Source organism: Schistocerca nitens, chromosome 3 (assembly GCF_023898315.1).
Source record: "Schistocerca nitens isolate TAMUIC-IGC-003100 chromosome 3, iqSchNite1.1, whole genome shotgun sequence".
NCBI lineage: Eukaryota > Metazoa > Arthropoda > Insecta > Orthoptera > Acrididae > Schistocerca > Schistocerca nitens.
This window is the reverse complement of record NC_064616.1, coordinates 560136137-560152522: the sequence shown is the minus strand read 5'-3', so window position 1 is coordinate 560152522 and position 16386 is coordinate 560136137. Positions and strand designations below refer to the sequence as shown.

At 40.9% G+C, this 16386-nt stretch overlaps 1 protein-coding gene across 3 annotated transcripts in view; it reads left to right on the top strand.

Moving 5' to 3' along the window:
- LOC126248466 (DEP domain-containing protein 1A-like) overlaps positions 1 to 16386 on the top strand; it is a 124798-nt gene that overhangs the window by 50556 nt on the left and 57856 nt on the right. For all 3 annotated transcript variants that reach the window (XM_049949476.1, XM_049949477.1, XM_049949475.1), the window contains exons 2-3: positions 5178 to 5446; positions 11555 to 12961. In XM_049949476.1, the coding sequence (XP_049805433.1) occupies positions 5178 to 5446; positions 11555 to 12961 (1676 nt within the window). The remainder of the gene's footprint in view (positions 1 to 5177; positions 5447 to 11554; positions 12962 to 16386) is intronic.

The following is a 16386-nucleotide window of genomic DNA, read 5'->3' as shown; positions in this document are numbered from 1 at the left end:
ATCTACGGTAAGGAGTCCTGTACAGTGCTTCATATTTGTAGACAATTTTGCTGTTTTCTGTTCCTCCTCCAGTGTTGCAACAGCGAGCCATCATTTGCAACTTATGATGTGGAGGTTAGAGGAGTGGACCGCAAAGATAGGGTTCCAGTTGTCCGCAGATAAGTCTGTGTGTATTCATTTTAATCATTCTCGTCGTCTTTTTAATTTGCCTGTTGTGAATATGGGGGATACCATCCCACATTTTAGAGAGAGAGTGCGGTTTCTGGGCCTCATTTTTGACTCTACATCTACATCGTTATTCTGCAATTCACACTTAAGTGCCTGGCAGAGGGTTCATCGAACCATTTTCATACTACTTATCTACCATTCTACTCTCGAATGGCGCGTGGGAAAAAGAGACACCTAAATCTTTCCGTTCGAGCTCTGGTTTCTCTTATTTTATTATGATGATCATTTCTCCCTACGTAGGTGGGTGTCAACAAAATATTCTCGCATTCGGAAGAGAAAATTGGTGATAGAAATTTTGTAAATAGATCTCACCGCTAAGGAAACTGCCTTTGTTTCAGTGACTGCCACCCCAACTCGCGTATCATATCAGTGACACTCTCACCCCTATTGCGCGATAACATGAAACAAGCTGCCCTTCCTTGCACTTTTTCGATGTCCTCTGTCAATCCTACCTGGTAAGGATTCCACACCACGCAGCAATATTCCAGCAGAGGACAGACAAGTGTAATGTAGGCTGTCTCTTTAGTGGGTTTGTCGCATCTTCTAAGTGTTCTGCCAACAAAGCGCAGTCTTTGTTTTGCCTTCCCCACAATATTCTCTATCTGGTGTTTCCAATTTAAGTTGCTCGTAATTGTAATTCCTAGGTATTTAGTCGAATTGACTCCAGATTGTTGTGGTTACCACACCTGCAAGACCTGAAAGCCAGAACCCTGAAGGCACAGAACACCATCAAGTGCCTTAGCAACAGGCCTTGAGGAGTGTACAGGGAGTGTCTCCTTCAGTTTTATCGTGCTTTTTTGTGTTTGTGGCTGGATTACGATTGCACGATGTATGGGTCAGCAGCCCTCTTACTTGCGGATCATTGACACTGTCCATCATGAGGGTATTTGGCTGGCCACGGGTGCTTAGCGGACCAGTCCCATACCCAGCATCTTTGCTGAGGCAGGGGAACCGTCACTTACCATTTGGCGCCAGCTCCTCATGGTGCATCAGGCATGTAAGTTCCTTGCAGCTCTAACTTCACCATACTGTTGCTCCTCCACCTCTGGAATGCCTTTTTTGCAACCGTCCACGAGCCGTGATGCATGATGCCATTTGGAATCCGCGTGCAGCTTGTGCTGGAGTCACTCGGTGTGGATCCAGGGTTTTAACCGTCTGCCGCCCTGCTTACTGGAGAGGCCCCGAGTGAGTTTAGATTTTGTGCGATACAGGAGAGATAGCACTCCTGCTTCTGTTTTTAATGCGATATTATCTGATATTTTATCCGGGTACCATGACCATGTAGCTGTTTTTCCAGATGGGTCTAACTGGGGAGGAGGAGGGGGGGGGGGGGGGGTGATGGCGACTCTGTTGGTTACTCTATTGTTTTCCCAGATCATGTCCTCAATGTCAGACTGCCTCCAGAATTTACCGTCTTCGACACAGAGTTATATGTGATCTTGCAAGCACTGGAACAGATGAGACCTTCTCCTGGTGTTAGATTTCTCTTCTGCTCAGATTCTCTGAGCGCCCTTTTCTCTCTCCAAAGTTTTTACTCAGCAGATACAGTACCCAGAATATCCAGGATGCCCTCCTACAACTAAAACTGAGGAAGGAGGTGTCTTTCTGCTGGGTACCTAGGCACATTGGAATTGCAGGGAATGAAAGAGCAGACTGAGCAGCCAAGGATGCGTGTCATGATCCTCTGGTATTTCGATGTGCTATCCCCGTGCTTGCTATCACCTCGCTGTTGAGGTACAAAGTTACGTGTCGATGGGAAGACAAGTCGCTGGCAGTGACCAATAATAAGCTCCATGTCATCAAGCCCACAACTCAAACTTGGAGTACTTCCTTCCAGCCATGTCGGTGAGACGAGGTCCTTGTTACTCATCTTCGCATAGGCCACAGCCCTATGACACATGGATTGTTAATCCGGCGAGAGGACTCTCCAATGTGTGGCGCTTGTGGCGTGCAGATCACGGTGTGCCACATTTTATTGGACTGCATTTTATTTGCTGAGCAGGGGACTGCAGTGGATTTGCCGGTGGATCTGCTGCCTATTTTATGTAATGATCAAGTGAATGTGGTTAGTGTTTTAAAGTTTTGTGAATTGTCGAACATTTTTAACAAGATTTTAGGGAGATATCCTTAATGTGTCAAAGGATGGCTGGCTCAGCATGGTTTTTTGTAAGTGGTCAGCCAGTCACATGTCCCTGTGCTTTTTAGTTCTTCTGTGTTTTGTTTTCTCTGTGTTTTAATTTCTTAATCTCTTCTCTCCTAGTTGGTTTTAGTGCATGTGAGAGCGCATGTGATACAGAATGACTGTGTGGTCATTTTGAGTGCATGCGTGTACAACACTTTTAGTTCATCTCCACATTCATTTGTTTTCATAAGTGTAAGGGCACTGATGACACACACACACACACACACACACACACACACACACACACACAGTGAGCAGTTGCTCAATATAGTGGAGTCTTATCATTTTTTGGGACTGGGCTTTGATGCCCAGTTGACGTGTCTTCCCTATCTTCTCCAACTTGAGCAAACATGCTGGTCGCACTTTAATACTCTTTGCTACCCCAGTAACATCAGCTGGGGCACAGACTGCTGTACACTTTTGCAGCTTTACAGAGCTCTGATCCTGTCCCATCGTGACTATGGGAGTCTGGCATATGGCTCGGCATTGCCTTCAGCGTTGCGGATGCTGGATGTGATACAGCATTGTGAGGTCTGCCTTGCAATAGGTGCCATTAGGACGAGCCCTGTGAACAGCCTACACGTGGAGATGGGTCCATCCACTACAAATTAGCTGCCTATGACTGCTGCTCAGGTATGTGATATACATTCACTGCTGCCCTGAGCATCTGAACTACTGTGTCAGTTTTCCTGGTAGCGAGATCCACCTCCCACAGCAGAAGTGCAGGACTGGAGTCACAACTGCAGTTCACATAAAGTGCGTCTGCTCTGAACTCCAATTTTCCCTTCACAGTTGCCTCTTGTCAGGGAGTAATTGTGTACACCCCCATGGCAGTTTACACTGGCCTGGGTCTGTCTTGACTTATCCTTCAGGCCTAAATCATCTACTGACCACATGGTTTTACCGCCTGTTCTTGACCGTCCTTTATGTGTTTCCAGCTGTGTAAGTTGTATACACTGTACACTGACGGCTCTCTGGTCGATGAACAAACCGGTTTTGCCTATACACATGCAAGGTGCAGTGAATTACACTCTTTGCTGAACGGATGCAGTGTATTCACTGCACGATCTTTTGGCTATTGACCAGTCTCCTTTGTGATCTCCATCAAGTTGATCATTTAGTTATCTTTGTCTAGACCTCGGGTTACGTTGAGAGCCCAGAGAATGAACTTGCTGTCTGGTTGGCCAAGTTGGGTATCGGGATGCTGACTTTGGTTGACAGGGATACTGGACAGGACCTTCAGTCAAGTGTATGCTGTTAATTTTAGAGTCTTGGAACACTGATTCGTGTACACTGGTTTCTCCGGTCAAACTGCAAACAATGAAGAGGACCATGAATTTGGGGCTGTCCTCCCTCCATGCTTCTCAGGGGGAATGTAACATGCTGTCAGTTCCATATTTGTCCACACTTGGTTAACCTGGGGCCACATTTTATGACTTGATGATCCACTCCACTGTTGGTATGGTGCCCATCTGACAGTGGCCCATATACTACTGGACTGCCCTAATTTGTCCACCTTACTGCTAAACCTTAAACTTGCTGACATGCTACGTGCTGCATCTGGGTCTAGCGGATAATGCTAGAGTGTCTGATCTGGTTCAATGTTTTACCCATGTAGGTGGTTTTTAGTCCTCTCTATGAGATAGGGCACATTGGCCTCGTTGGCTGCTTGAGGATTTGGAGGGGTGCCTCGTCACTTGCTCTGACTACGGTCCCTATGGTTGCCCTTGCTCAGTGGTCTTGGGCTGGCTCCTACCCTTCCCACCTTTCTATAAGTTTTTGTACATCTGTTGTTGATTAACTGTCTCATCATTGTCATTCTCTTTCCTGAGATTTTATCAGCTAGTCAACGCTGCTAGTTTTCTTGTGATAATGGAGGGTAAGAACACTCTGGTCAGATGCTGAGGGCGTGTCTCAAATCACGTAACATGTCCCTGAGGACACAACCTGCTTCCTGGGTGAGGCAACTCGCTCACCTTCTCTCTCTCTCTCTCTCTCTCTCTCTCTCTCTCTCTCTCTCACACACACATACACACACACACACACACACACACACTTACTTACTTTTACTTGCTTCTGTCTCTTGGTTTTATTGATTCTTGCTTACAACTGGGTTCACCAGGATTTGTCTTCTGCGTCTTTCCTCTCTAGGGACTCCTCCCAGCTTGGCACCTATAGGATGGAGGGACTGATGACCTTGTAGTTTGGTCCCTTTAACCATATCAGTGGAATCGAGTCCAAGTTGGGAGAAAAACGATGAAGGGAAAAGTCAGATAAATTAATGGTTGGAAAGTGTCAGAATGTTGTGCTAAATACTGTTAGAGGGAGTAAAATGCAAATTGGAAATGTTAAATAGTTTGAAAATAGTGGTTTTCCTTATTCCACTCTAGTATGTTGTCTTGGCCTACATTTATCAATTATCTTAAAATCTAGCTTTAATTTTATCTAAGATTTTACATTCTTCATTTTCCTCTTTTTGTCCAATTCTGTAGAAGTTAATCAATGTAATAATGCTTTTTACCTATTCTTATTGCTATGATAAGCTTTCAGTTTCTTTGTTTTACACTGTGTTTTAATTCTCTTCATTTCAGTTAATACTACTCTATAATAATAGTTATGCTGCATTCTTGGAGGAAAATATAAATTTTCTTTTCACTAAGAATCATTCAGTTATTGTTATGGGTTCGCTGTGGTAATTTGCTAGCACTTATTTGTACTGTTAGTTTTAGGTCTGTTGTCTAATTTTTATTGTATGTTTCATTTACAGTGGAGTGAAATGGTTCACATATTTTGTACTGGTGTTCCACTTAAAAAACATAGGCGCCACATAAAAGTATATGAAAATTGCTTCACTGCTTCAGAAGCTGTGTCTTGGTTTCATAAAGTATTACAGAGGAACCAAAATTTTGATCCAACCATTACAAAAGAACAAACCATTCAGTTACTTAACAAGTTCTTACATGCTGGAGTCTTTCAAAAGATGAATGCAACCTATCCATCAGAGAGTTGTTTCAAGGAAAATGGAGATATATATCAGTAAGTGATATTTTCTACTATACGAAAAGTGTTCCTGGTTCATTTTGGTTTATGGTGTAACAGGTATCAATACTGGAAGTTATTTTATTTTTTTCCATTTTAACACATGTGTGTGTGTGTGTGTGTGTGTGTGTGTGTGTGTGTGAGAGAGAGAGAGAGAGAGAGAGAGAGAGAGAGAGAGAGAGACTAAGACTAATTGTTGACATAGGTATTATGATGCTCCCTAGCCTATAACTTTTAATGTGTTTGCTATTGCTCTTTCCCACCAGATTGTCTGCAAATTCCCAAAGGAATAAAATTAGTGAAAATGTAGTGGTCATTTATTTCAAATAAACATATAATCTTACACAGAAAAAATGATTTTGCAAAAGACACTTGACATTTACTGTGGATGTGAGCTAACTTTAAACACTCAGCAGAATGTTCATTCTGTGCTTGTGTTTAGAAATCCAGTGTTGAACTTTTTGTAACTGTAGAGGCATGTCCCGTTACTGATTTCAGTGTGAAAAACTATTTTAGTATTTTGAACCTTGTCTTAATGAAACTTAAGAGAAATCAGTTCTCATGACCAGTGGTGTCATGCTATTGGTTTCTATTTTGTTTTAAGGTTGAGGTATCCTGGAGACTGCACAGTGCATCATATAATGTGTTAATCTTAGTCAACTAAAAATTCAGCTATCAGGAAACATTTAGTTTTATGTGGTTTCTGGAATTGCTTTGTTTAGAGGTGGCATTTGGGAAAAGTTACCTGGCTATTGCAGCTGGCACATAGCTTCTCAGCTTAATTGAGGTTACATAATGTTACCACAAGCTTCCATTATTATGGAGCCCACTACACAATTTTATATTGTTGTGTAGTTACAGGCATGATGCAGTAACACTTCTTTTGCCTGCCCGATGTTGCCATTCACAGCATGCAACTGTAAGTTATAAAAATAAATAACAATGGTGTGTGCAAAATACTTGACATATAGTGATTGCAGATAATATTCATAATTACTTGAATAATGAAACTGCCACAGAGTACTTATGAAAAGCCTGGATTAGTGAAACATGTTTCTTTAGGCATTTGTGTTGGCACCAACTCCAGTATGTTTTGTAGTACTGTTACAGAAGCATTTCCATTGAAAAAAAGATCGAGAGTGGATAAACAGAATTAGTACAAAGTGAGTAAGCACTTTTGGATCAACTGGGTCAGTAATATCACAACCGTAATCTCAAACTAGTCCTCTCGAAAAATTATGGAAATTAACTAAATCTATCAGGTACATGTTTAAAGATTGTTAAATTCAATAATACATTTAGAAATAGACATGCTACAGTCTGATAAGAGCTGTCTCCCAATTTAAAATAGTAGAAGCATGTCAAATAATTAGAAGAGGGTAGAATGAAAAAAAAAAATTGGTTCTCGTTATGTAAACACTGGTTTTGCCATCAAAATTTACCTCATTAATAGCTGAAACAAAACCTGAAAGTTAATCTCACATAATCATTATGCACTAGTTTAACAACTCAACGTTTTATGACCTTTCAAGGTGTGATTTTGCTTGTTGTATTTGTTACAGTTACCTGCATTTCTGAAGTTGACAAACCTCCTCCTTGTTTAATGTGTATGTGTAGTAAATAATTAATTTGATGACCATCCTGTCCATTTTGTTAGCAACAGTTTTTGGATTTGGGGAATGTTCTGTGGAGGTCATAATACCATATATGCATTCAACCGTTCTTCTTGTACTTAAAAGGAAATAACTTTGTACATATTCTCTTCACCCAGAAATTGTCATCAGGATAATTATTTCATGAGATTGAGTTTGCTTCAGCTCCAGAAAAAAGAAAGACCGTCTCAGTTGTTACCCTAGGTAGCTTGCAGGCCAGTGAAAGTAAGTCCACCCCTTCCCACTATTTTCATGAAAATTCTACAAGCTGCAAGCTGAAAATTACTGCCATCACTTTGTTTCCTGTTCCCTCCATTGACTGTGAAAATGAACCTATAGTTATGGACAGCAGCAGGTTGCAAATAACACAGACCAAGGTTTCATAGTTACAATACAGGCTTCCTCACCCTAACAAGCTCCCCATCTATAGTGGCCATTGCATTTGGAAAAATTAGTTTTGTTTGTAGCTATACACAATTTTTAAACAGTCTTTATCAGGTGTTGCTAAGTTCTCAGTAGAAACCTTCTTCCAAATTTCATTGGTATCTATGGTGTACTATACTTGCTAGAGGTGTTGTACATTCTGATTTGTTGTCCAATGAAGCAAAGCAAAAGACCAATTGTCAGGTATATGGAAAGGTTAAAGTTTCATAGAAGTCAATTTACACTGATGCTGAAGGTTATGCTCTCATGTGTGAAAAGTTCACATTTGCAAGTGTAAAAATGACATCATGGTCATTCCAATTATACACTGTGAGAAAGTGCTACAGTTTTATTACAAAACTTTCACAATGTCCATTAGATAACACATGCTATTATATGAGTGAGAATTGTGTGTGTGTATATGCTCATTAATTAAATCATGTGATGGACATTCATATATGAAATACATATGTAGCACACAGTCTGCCTCTGGTACTGGTAATAAAAATAATCGTAACTTAATGTCATAGTTAACTACTTTTCCAATGAAGTACTCAATGTGAAATAAGTGCTTGTCATCAAATTTCGCTTCAGTTTCTCTAAGATGTAGTGGAATATCTGTTTTAAACCTATGGTATAACAGAAATCATTAAATTTGTGTATCTAGACTCATTTCTTCCTTGCTAAATCAAAACAAACCTGTGTCATCCAACAAAAAATTAGTCATTTCCTTCAAATCACTAATAGTGAAAGTTTCCTCAAGAGTAGCAACAGTGCAGGTGTAAGACTTTGATCAAGTATGTTTGATCTGGTCGAATGGTAATGATTAGCCCTGCCAGAGCACTTCCGACAGGACCAAGTTCGTAGCCAACTACTTCTGCATCAGGTCAGTGCAGAGTAAACCTAGGCATAGCCAGGCATGACAGACTGTGCAGGGGTTGATGGACTGTTCATGGAGGTTTTTTGTTTGTTGGCATCAATGAAAAGTCATTCTGGGTCTCATTATAAACAAAATTTTGTTTAATCCATAATCCCGTGTTCTCAGTTAATATAGCAGGTTCAAATTAGTTTGGCATCATATTTGATGGTGACAGCAAAACCGATGATGATGATGATGATGATGATGATAAGCAGTCACAGCAGCTGGATATGTAACACTATCCTGTACTACCGACAAAACTATTGCAGTTAACAAGCTTGACAATGTTGCTCGTCAGCCAAGTAAAAGATGGTTTCTTTTAATGTAAGAGTCTTGTGTGATAGAAACAGTAACGATAATGTAACTTAGAAGAAATTTAAATATAAGGACCTAGGCGTCATGATCAATCAAATGTGGAAAGATGTTAAAACTGATGGCATTCCCCTAACCACTGTTGCCCTGGGATCAGTTCCACATAACCTTAACAGTACTTTGTCTAGAGTCCTAAGATGTAGTCAAGACAATGAAATAAAAGATTTAGCACTTTCAGAACCACACATACTGTGTGTAAAACATAAAATAACTTAACCTTCCTAATACCGTGGGGGTCAAGATGACCCCATAAGCACAACGGAAATATACAGGGTGAAGTGAAATTCGTGCACTCACTGAGGCTCCACAGCATGACTCCTCACATGCCAGCGATAAAAAAATGTCTCTCACAAAATTTCGTCCAGCAAGTGCATCCAGCAGAAAAAGGATGTTACAGAATTGCAATCTGGCAACACTGTAACCACTGCTTGTTCTGTACAATTGGTGCAGTGGATAGATTTTTGGGTTTGCATGCAGGAGGTCGATGGTTCGATCCTGGATTGAGGTCTATGTTTTTTTATTTGGTAAATGTAGTGCAGGTGGTATGGCATCTGGCATCTAATTGCCAACAGCGATTGCAGCGGGTCCTCTAGAAAACACTTGCACTTACATACTACAATTGTACAATTGTACATGAGACCATGGAGACTTCTCCTAAATGTGGTCCCACGGAACAATAAATAAATAAATAAATACAAATGGAAGATTTGTCAGCCTCGACAGAAGTCCTTTTCATGTCATGGAATTTCACAATTACTTCACCCACTAGATGCCAGACCTGGTTTCTTTGTTTCCTCCTCCAATGGAGGGTAGGAACTGTAATAGTGCCAACTATTTATTTCCAGCTCGTACAAAATAGATAAGTGTTTTAAAGTTTTCCTGACCTTCAAAGTAGTCACCAGCATTGTGTACAACCTGTTGCCAACGACGTGGAAGTCATAGGATACCCTTAGCAGTGCCAGTTGTTGCATTAACAGTTAGAGTGGCGCGATCTCTTGCCCAACTAATTTGTAGCAGTTCTGAAGCGAACGCTGTGAAGTGTTTCCTTCAGTTTAGAAATCAAGTTGAACTCATGAGGGCTTAAGTCAGGGGAGTGCAGTAGGTGGTATAGCACTTAGCAGCCCCATCAATCAAACAAATCAGTAACAGCTTGCGCTGTACGTGCTTCAGCATTAGCCTGCAAAATGATGGTCAGGTCCTGCAGAAAGTGTCATCACTTCTGTCTCTAAGCTGGTCATAGGCTGAGTTCCAAAAATGAACATCATAGAGACAGAAGTCCAACCCTCATATAACATTTATGAAAAGAGAATGATGAATATTATGTTGGAAAGTTGTAATGAATGTTGTTGTGTTAGTTCTTTAAAATATTGTCAGTATATCCTCTGTAAATTATGTGGTGTCTTTGAGGCTCCAATGAAACAAAAAAATATTTTATGAGTCATTTACACTGAAAAGCCAAAGAAATTGGTACACCTGCCTAATATTGTGTAGGGCCCCCACGAGCATGCGGAAGTGCTGCAACACGACATGGCATGGACTTGACTAATGCCTGAAGTGGTGCTGGAGGGAACTGACACCATGAATCCTGCAGGACTGTCCATAAATCCGGAAGAGTACGAGTGGGTCTCCATCTTCTGAACAGCACGTAACAAGGCATCCAAGATATGCTCAATAATGTTCATGTCTGGGGAGTTTGGTGGGCAGCGGAAGTGTTTAAACTCAGAAGAGTGTTTCTGGAGCCACTCGTAGCAATTCTGGACGTGTGGGGTGTCGCATTGTCCTGCTGGAATTGCCCAAGTCCATCGGAATGCACAATGGACATGAATGGATGCAAGTGATCAGACAGGATGCTTATGCATGTATCACTTGTCAGAGTCGAATCTACACATATCAGGGGTTCTATATCACACCAACTGCACATGCCCCACATCATTACAGAGCCTCCACCAGCTTCAACAGTACCCTGCTGACATGCAGGGTCCATGGATTCATGAGGTTGTCTCCATATCCGTACACGTCCATCCGCTCGATACAATTTGAAACTAGACTCATCCGACCAGGCAACATGTTTCCAGCCACCTACATCCAATGTTTGTGTTGATGGGTCCAGGTGAGGTGTAAAGCTTTATGCCGTGCAGTCACCAAAGATACACGAGTGGGCCTTTGGCTCTGAAAGCCCATATCGATGATGTTTCATTGAATGGTTCACATGCAGACATTTGTTGATGGCTCAGCACTGAAATCTGCAGCAATTTGTGAAGGGTTGCACTTCTGTCACATTGAAAGATTCTCATCGTATGGGAAAATCCTCAGTTCATCGTTACCTCGGAGAAGCTGTGTTCCATACCGCTCGTGCGCCGACTATAACACAACATTCAAACTCGCTTAAATCTTGATAACCTGCCATTGTGGCAGCAGTAACTGATCTAACAACTGCAACAGATGCTTGTTATTTCATATAGGCATTGCTGACCACAGCACTGTATTCTACCTGTTTCGGTATATCTGTATTTGAATACGCATGCCTGTTCCAGTTTCTTTGGCACTTCAGTGTATTTTTCCTTTAAACTAGATTTAACTGTAGGATATTTTTTTGTGCCGTTAATTTTTCTATAATACGTGCATACAATTGTGTCTGTTCATTATGCTGAAAGTATGTCAAAGGCAGTCAGCTGAAGCATAATCGATGTAGTTAATAGGAGACAAATGTACAAAACTAATTTGTCTCTTACTTTTCAGACTCTGCAAAAATATCCCTCCATTTGTGGAAAATTCTTCTCTGCCAGTCTCTTCGAAGTCTTACCATGTTGCGTCAAGACTGATTAACTATAAAGATGCAATAACTGGCAAACCACAAAGTGATTCTTGCCACTATATTGTGGAGAAACCAGGAGAACAATATAGTCTTAGTGGTAGACGGGAGATTTTATTGCAACAGACTTGCCATGCTCAAAGCAATGGGTTTATAACACGTAATGGATCTGCTTTTAATACAAGGGATGAAAAGAAGTTTTCACAGGTTCCACATTCTAAAATTGGGCTACACACTGTATACAGCAATAGAAACAATACGATATCCAGCACCCAAAGGTTAGGTCAGTACATCTGCCAAAATGAAAGCAAAAACTTGTACTCTCTAGGTTCTTCAGCAACTGAACAAGTGTGCAGTGTAACAGGAAAATCAACACACAATCAATATTTAAAACAAACAGTTGAGCCCCAGAGGCAGAATTCATATCGACAGTCTAGAAAGCACACTTCTTCTGGTGACAGCAGTATTCGGAATCCAAATGGCATACAGCACATGCAAAATGTGGCTGGAAATGATGTGTGTGGTTTAGAACCTGACCATAACAAGAGAAATTTGCAGAATTTATATGCCACTGATTGCTTGTTGGGCCCTCAGAATATGCAGTCACACTACGACAGTGACTACTGTGATCTTAAGGGTAAAAATTTCATTTACTCAGATCCTTACAATAAAGACGAACCTCCTAATAAATGTTATAAAGGAAATTTGGTGCATTCTAATGATAATACTGCCCAGAAAGATTCTTCAAATGATTGCAATTTGAAGATATATTCTCAGTCGGATGGCTCAGTTGCCTTTGATCACAATGGACAGAAATTGTGTCAAGATGACATGCCAGCTATAAAGAATATGGTTAGAAGGACTTTGGGGGAATCACAGAATACAAGAAGTTTTGATTCTGTGGGTCATCTGAGCAGGCATTCCTGTCTTAGTTCGCAGGATACCAATAAAGTTAAAAGTCAGAATGAGAAGTATTCTGAACACTCACATGCATATCGAGGTACCCACCATCTGAAACTTAATGGTAGTACTAGGAGAACAACACAAGGTCAGTCATTCCAAAAACATCAGTACTTCACAGAGAGTACAACTGCAGAACCCAGAAACTCTGCTTCTGAAGGAATACAGTCACTACCATCAAACCAGGAATCCAGGTTTTATTTTGGTGAGCCTGACAACAGAGTGCTGCCAACTACACGTAGAAGTTATGCTGTATTAACTACTGATGAAAGCAGTGAAGCTGACCGTACTTCACAGGCCTCTATTCCACCAGACATTTACACGAAACAGAACGGCAGCACTCAGTATATCTGGAAGGATCTGCTTTTTGAAAGGTAGGTGCTTTGACTGTTGTAAGCATCTATTATAACAATAGCTGTTAGCTATCTTACTTAACAGGCATCTTTCCTAAATTAATGTAATTATACTTGGAAATGATGTAGGTTGCATACCACTGTGTTAAATTTATTAACATCTCAAGTGAAATAATTATTTTAAAATATTGGCTAATTAAGCTCAGGTATTGCCTGCAGGGGATGCAGCAGCTCTTATAACTAATGTATGTGACACAACCACAAGTCATGTATGGTGCTGAGCAGTGCTTTTAATTGTAATGTGCTGCCATGAGGGCAGTGAATATGAAGATGCTCGTGTTTGAGTGAAATCAGTTAAAATATATTGAATAATATTCAGCATGTGGTTGTGTTCTGTACATTATTATTGCTGTGTGAACATGACTTTATCACTTTTAAATGATTTTTACTTCGTCAGAGAACTTCTTTAACAAACCAAAAGGTCACTGACAGGAAAGGGAAATTATTGGCACAGGGGTAAGAAGGATTGTATCGTACTGCGGAATTACTTTTTCCCCAGGAATTTGAAACTGTGTCTTCTGTTATACAGTAAGTTACTACTACAAAATCTTACAATATTTGTAAACAAATACAGTGAAATAATAGCTTTACAAGCAAATACTATATCACTTACTACAGTTAGCTACAAACTGAAAAATATGTACAGAAACTATTTTGTTACTGAAAAATATGTTTTTGTCTGTGAATAGTATCTACAGTTTTCTCCACCTTCAATGGCCATCTCTTTCTGTGGCCATAAACTTAAACATAACTCCCTAACTCTAAAGATTTATCGGATATTATGCTGTTGATAATAGTTTAAGCACTTGTCTCGCCACCATTAATTCTTAACAGAACATTGTTGAGGAGCAGTAAGCAGAAATTGACAAAGAATCATTATTCTGTGGTTAAACCTATTTGTAATATCACAATATAGTTTATAATCATAGTGGATTCATGATGTCAACACAGTTTTCATCGTATTAATTTTTAAAGTAGGTGAGTTGGAGATTGAGATAATGTTAATCACACACATGCAGTGTATCTTCTTTTCTTGTTTAACATTTGAAAACTGTGAGAGCAAATTGTTTTGTGTATGGAGTTCATTTAAATACAAATTTGTGTAGTGATATTTTACTGTTCTGTTAGTATCTCATCACATGACAAGAATTTTTGTTTACTTCTCCGCTAATATTCATATTCATAGAAAGACACAGTTACTACATAAATTAACACACTCAAATAACCATGGCACTTTTTGGAGTGATGGGGTTTTGCATTATCTTGCTGGTGTATAGTCGCCAGTAGGTTGCTGTGGACAAACAAATGGTTACTCACGATCAGAAAATAGGTTCCATTATCACTTCTGGTAGGAAATGGTGGACCTTTCAGTGACCACATTTCATTCATTGTAAAAATTCAAGCTTTACACCTGCCTGAACAGTAGCCTCTTAACGAACAAGGTGCGTGGCTTCATGTGGTTTTCAAAGTACTTATAACCAAACAACACTTTCGGGAACCACTCATCCCTCTCGAGACCCCTATCCCCAGAAACTTACAGATCGGAGGTCCATTACCAGCTGCATGGGTCTCACCCTGTAGGTCCCAGGGCTGCCCACTCTTCACCGATCCCCACACCCACAGTGGATGAGCCCCCTCAAGAATCTTGACCATCAAAATTTATGAAAGAGAAGAATTAGATGAAAACTACTGTGGTGACCCCAGAGGCATCAGTTCCTTCCATACCGTTGGATTCTAAACCAGTGTTCATTGATGATGATACACTCCCACACCAGTGAGAAACAGTGGTCCTAGGATGTGACCTATCCCCCTGGCCTCTTCACTCATAACCAGAACAACTTCCACATAACAATCCAATGGAACTGTAATCAATATTAGTGTCACCTGCTGGAATAACAACAAATTTCCTCATATTCTGCTATCTGCTCTCCATGAAACACACTTCACTGATGACCATTCTCCAACACTCCCAAGATTTCCATGAATTCTGTCTAAATCATACTGTCCGTTGGAGGGCATCTGGAAGGTTCTTTGTATTGGGTTGCACAGGTGTCATCAGTGACAGGATTCCCCTCCATATCACATTAGAAGCATTAACGAGACGAGTGCACGCAACCCAAGCAATCACAATTTGTAACGTTTATTTAGCTCCAGGCAGGCCGCGTACATTGAGATGACTGCCTAAATCCAATAACTCTCCCACTCTTTTCTCCTACTTGGGGATGTCAGTGCATACCCCTCTGTGAGGAAATAATTCCTCGACTCATAGGAGCTTTCTGATTGACCGGCTTCTTTCCGATCTTGTTCTGTCTCTCTTCAATAGCAGTTCTCCTATCCACTTCAGTGCCACCCATGGCACCATTTTCAGCCATCAACCTTATGATCTTCATGATAGTGACCTCTTCCCAGTGACCTGTCACTACCCAGTGAGACAGTTACCACGTTGGGCTCTTCAAAGAGCCAACTGATACTTACATACCTTCCTTGTCACCTTCCTTCCCTCTGTCAGATTGCACTGACGAGGTTGTGGGAGCCATCTTCAGCACTATCACATTTTGCTTGACACCATCACATTTTATTTACCCTCCATGACTAGTTCTTTCGAGGCTCCCTACTGATTGTTATTCCTCATTTGTTATCCCTCAGATTGTTTTGGGTTGCAATTAGTACATCACTCAGCTCCACACAAGTTCAAGAGTGGCATATCACAGAGTTCCATTTTGAGTGCTACACTCTTCCTCATTGCCATCAATGGGCTAGTGACTTCCATCTGGCTACTGGTCACCCCTGCACTCTATGTCAATGATTTTTACATGTGGTATAGCTCCCACTCTGTAGCAGCCTTGGCTGAACGCCAGATACCATCTGAACAGCCTCTGCTTTTGAGTCTTACCCAAGGCTTCCAATTTTCTGCTGCAAAAACATGAGTCATAGAACTCTACTTGGGTACCCAGGGCTTGGACTTTGTTGCACAGTCCTGGTACATGGGACTCCTTTTATAAAATGCTTACTTGGCTGCCCTGTATTCGGCACTTAAACACCAGACTGTGAAAGCCTAATGCTCTGCTTCCTTGCCTATAAACAACACCCCCCCCCCATCAGGAGGCGTGCTGCTCTTTGGTGGGTTTTTGCTTGGCTACCACAGGGCTTCAACCTTTGCAGCATCGTTTCTCTTCTGCGCTGCATGTCTATCATCTTGCTTTTCTTTTCCCCTCCCTCGGAGAACATGCCTGGGCTGTTTTTGGAAATGCATTCTGCATTTTCGATAGTCAGTATAAAAATACTCTCCACTTTTTTCATTATTTTTCTATTTCTTCGTTCATCTTCTCCTATCCTTCTTCCCCTTCAGCACTTGATATTCCTTTTTTTATTCTTCTTCCTCTTCC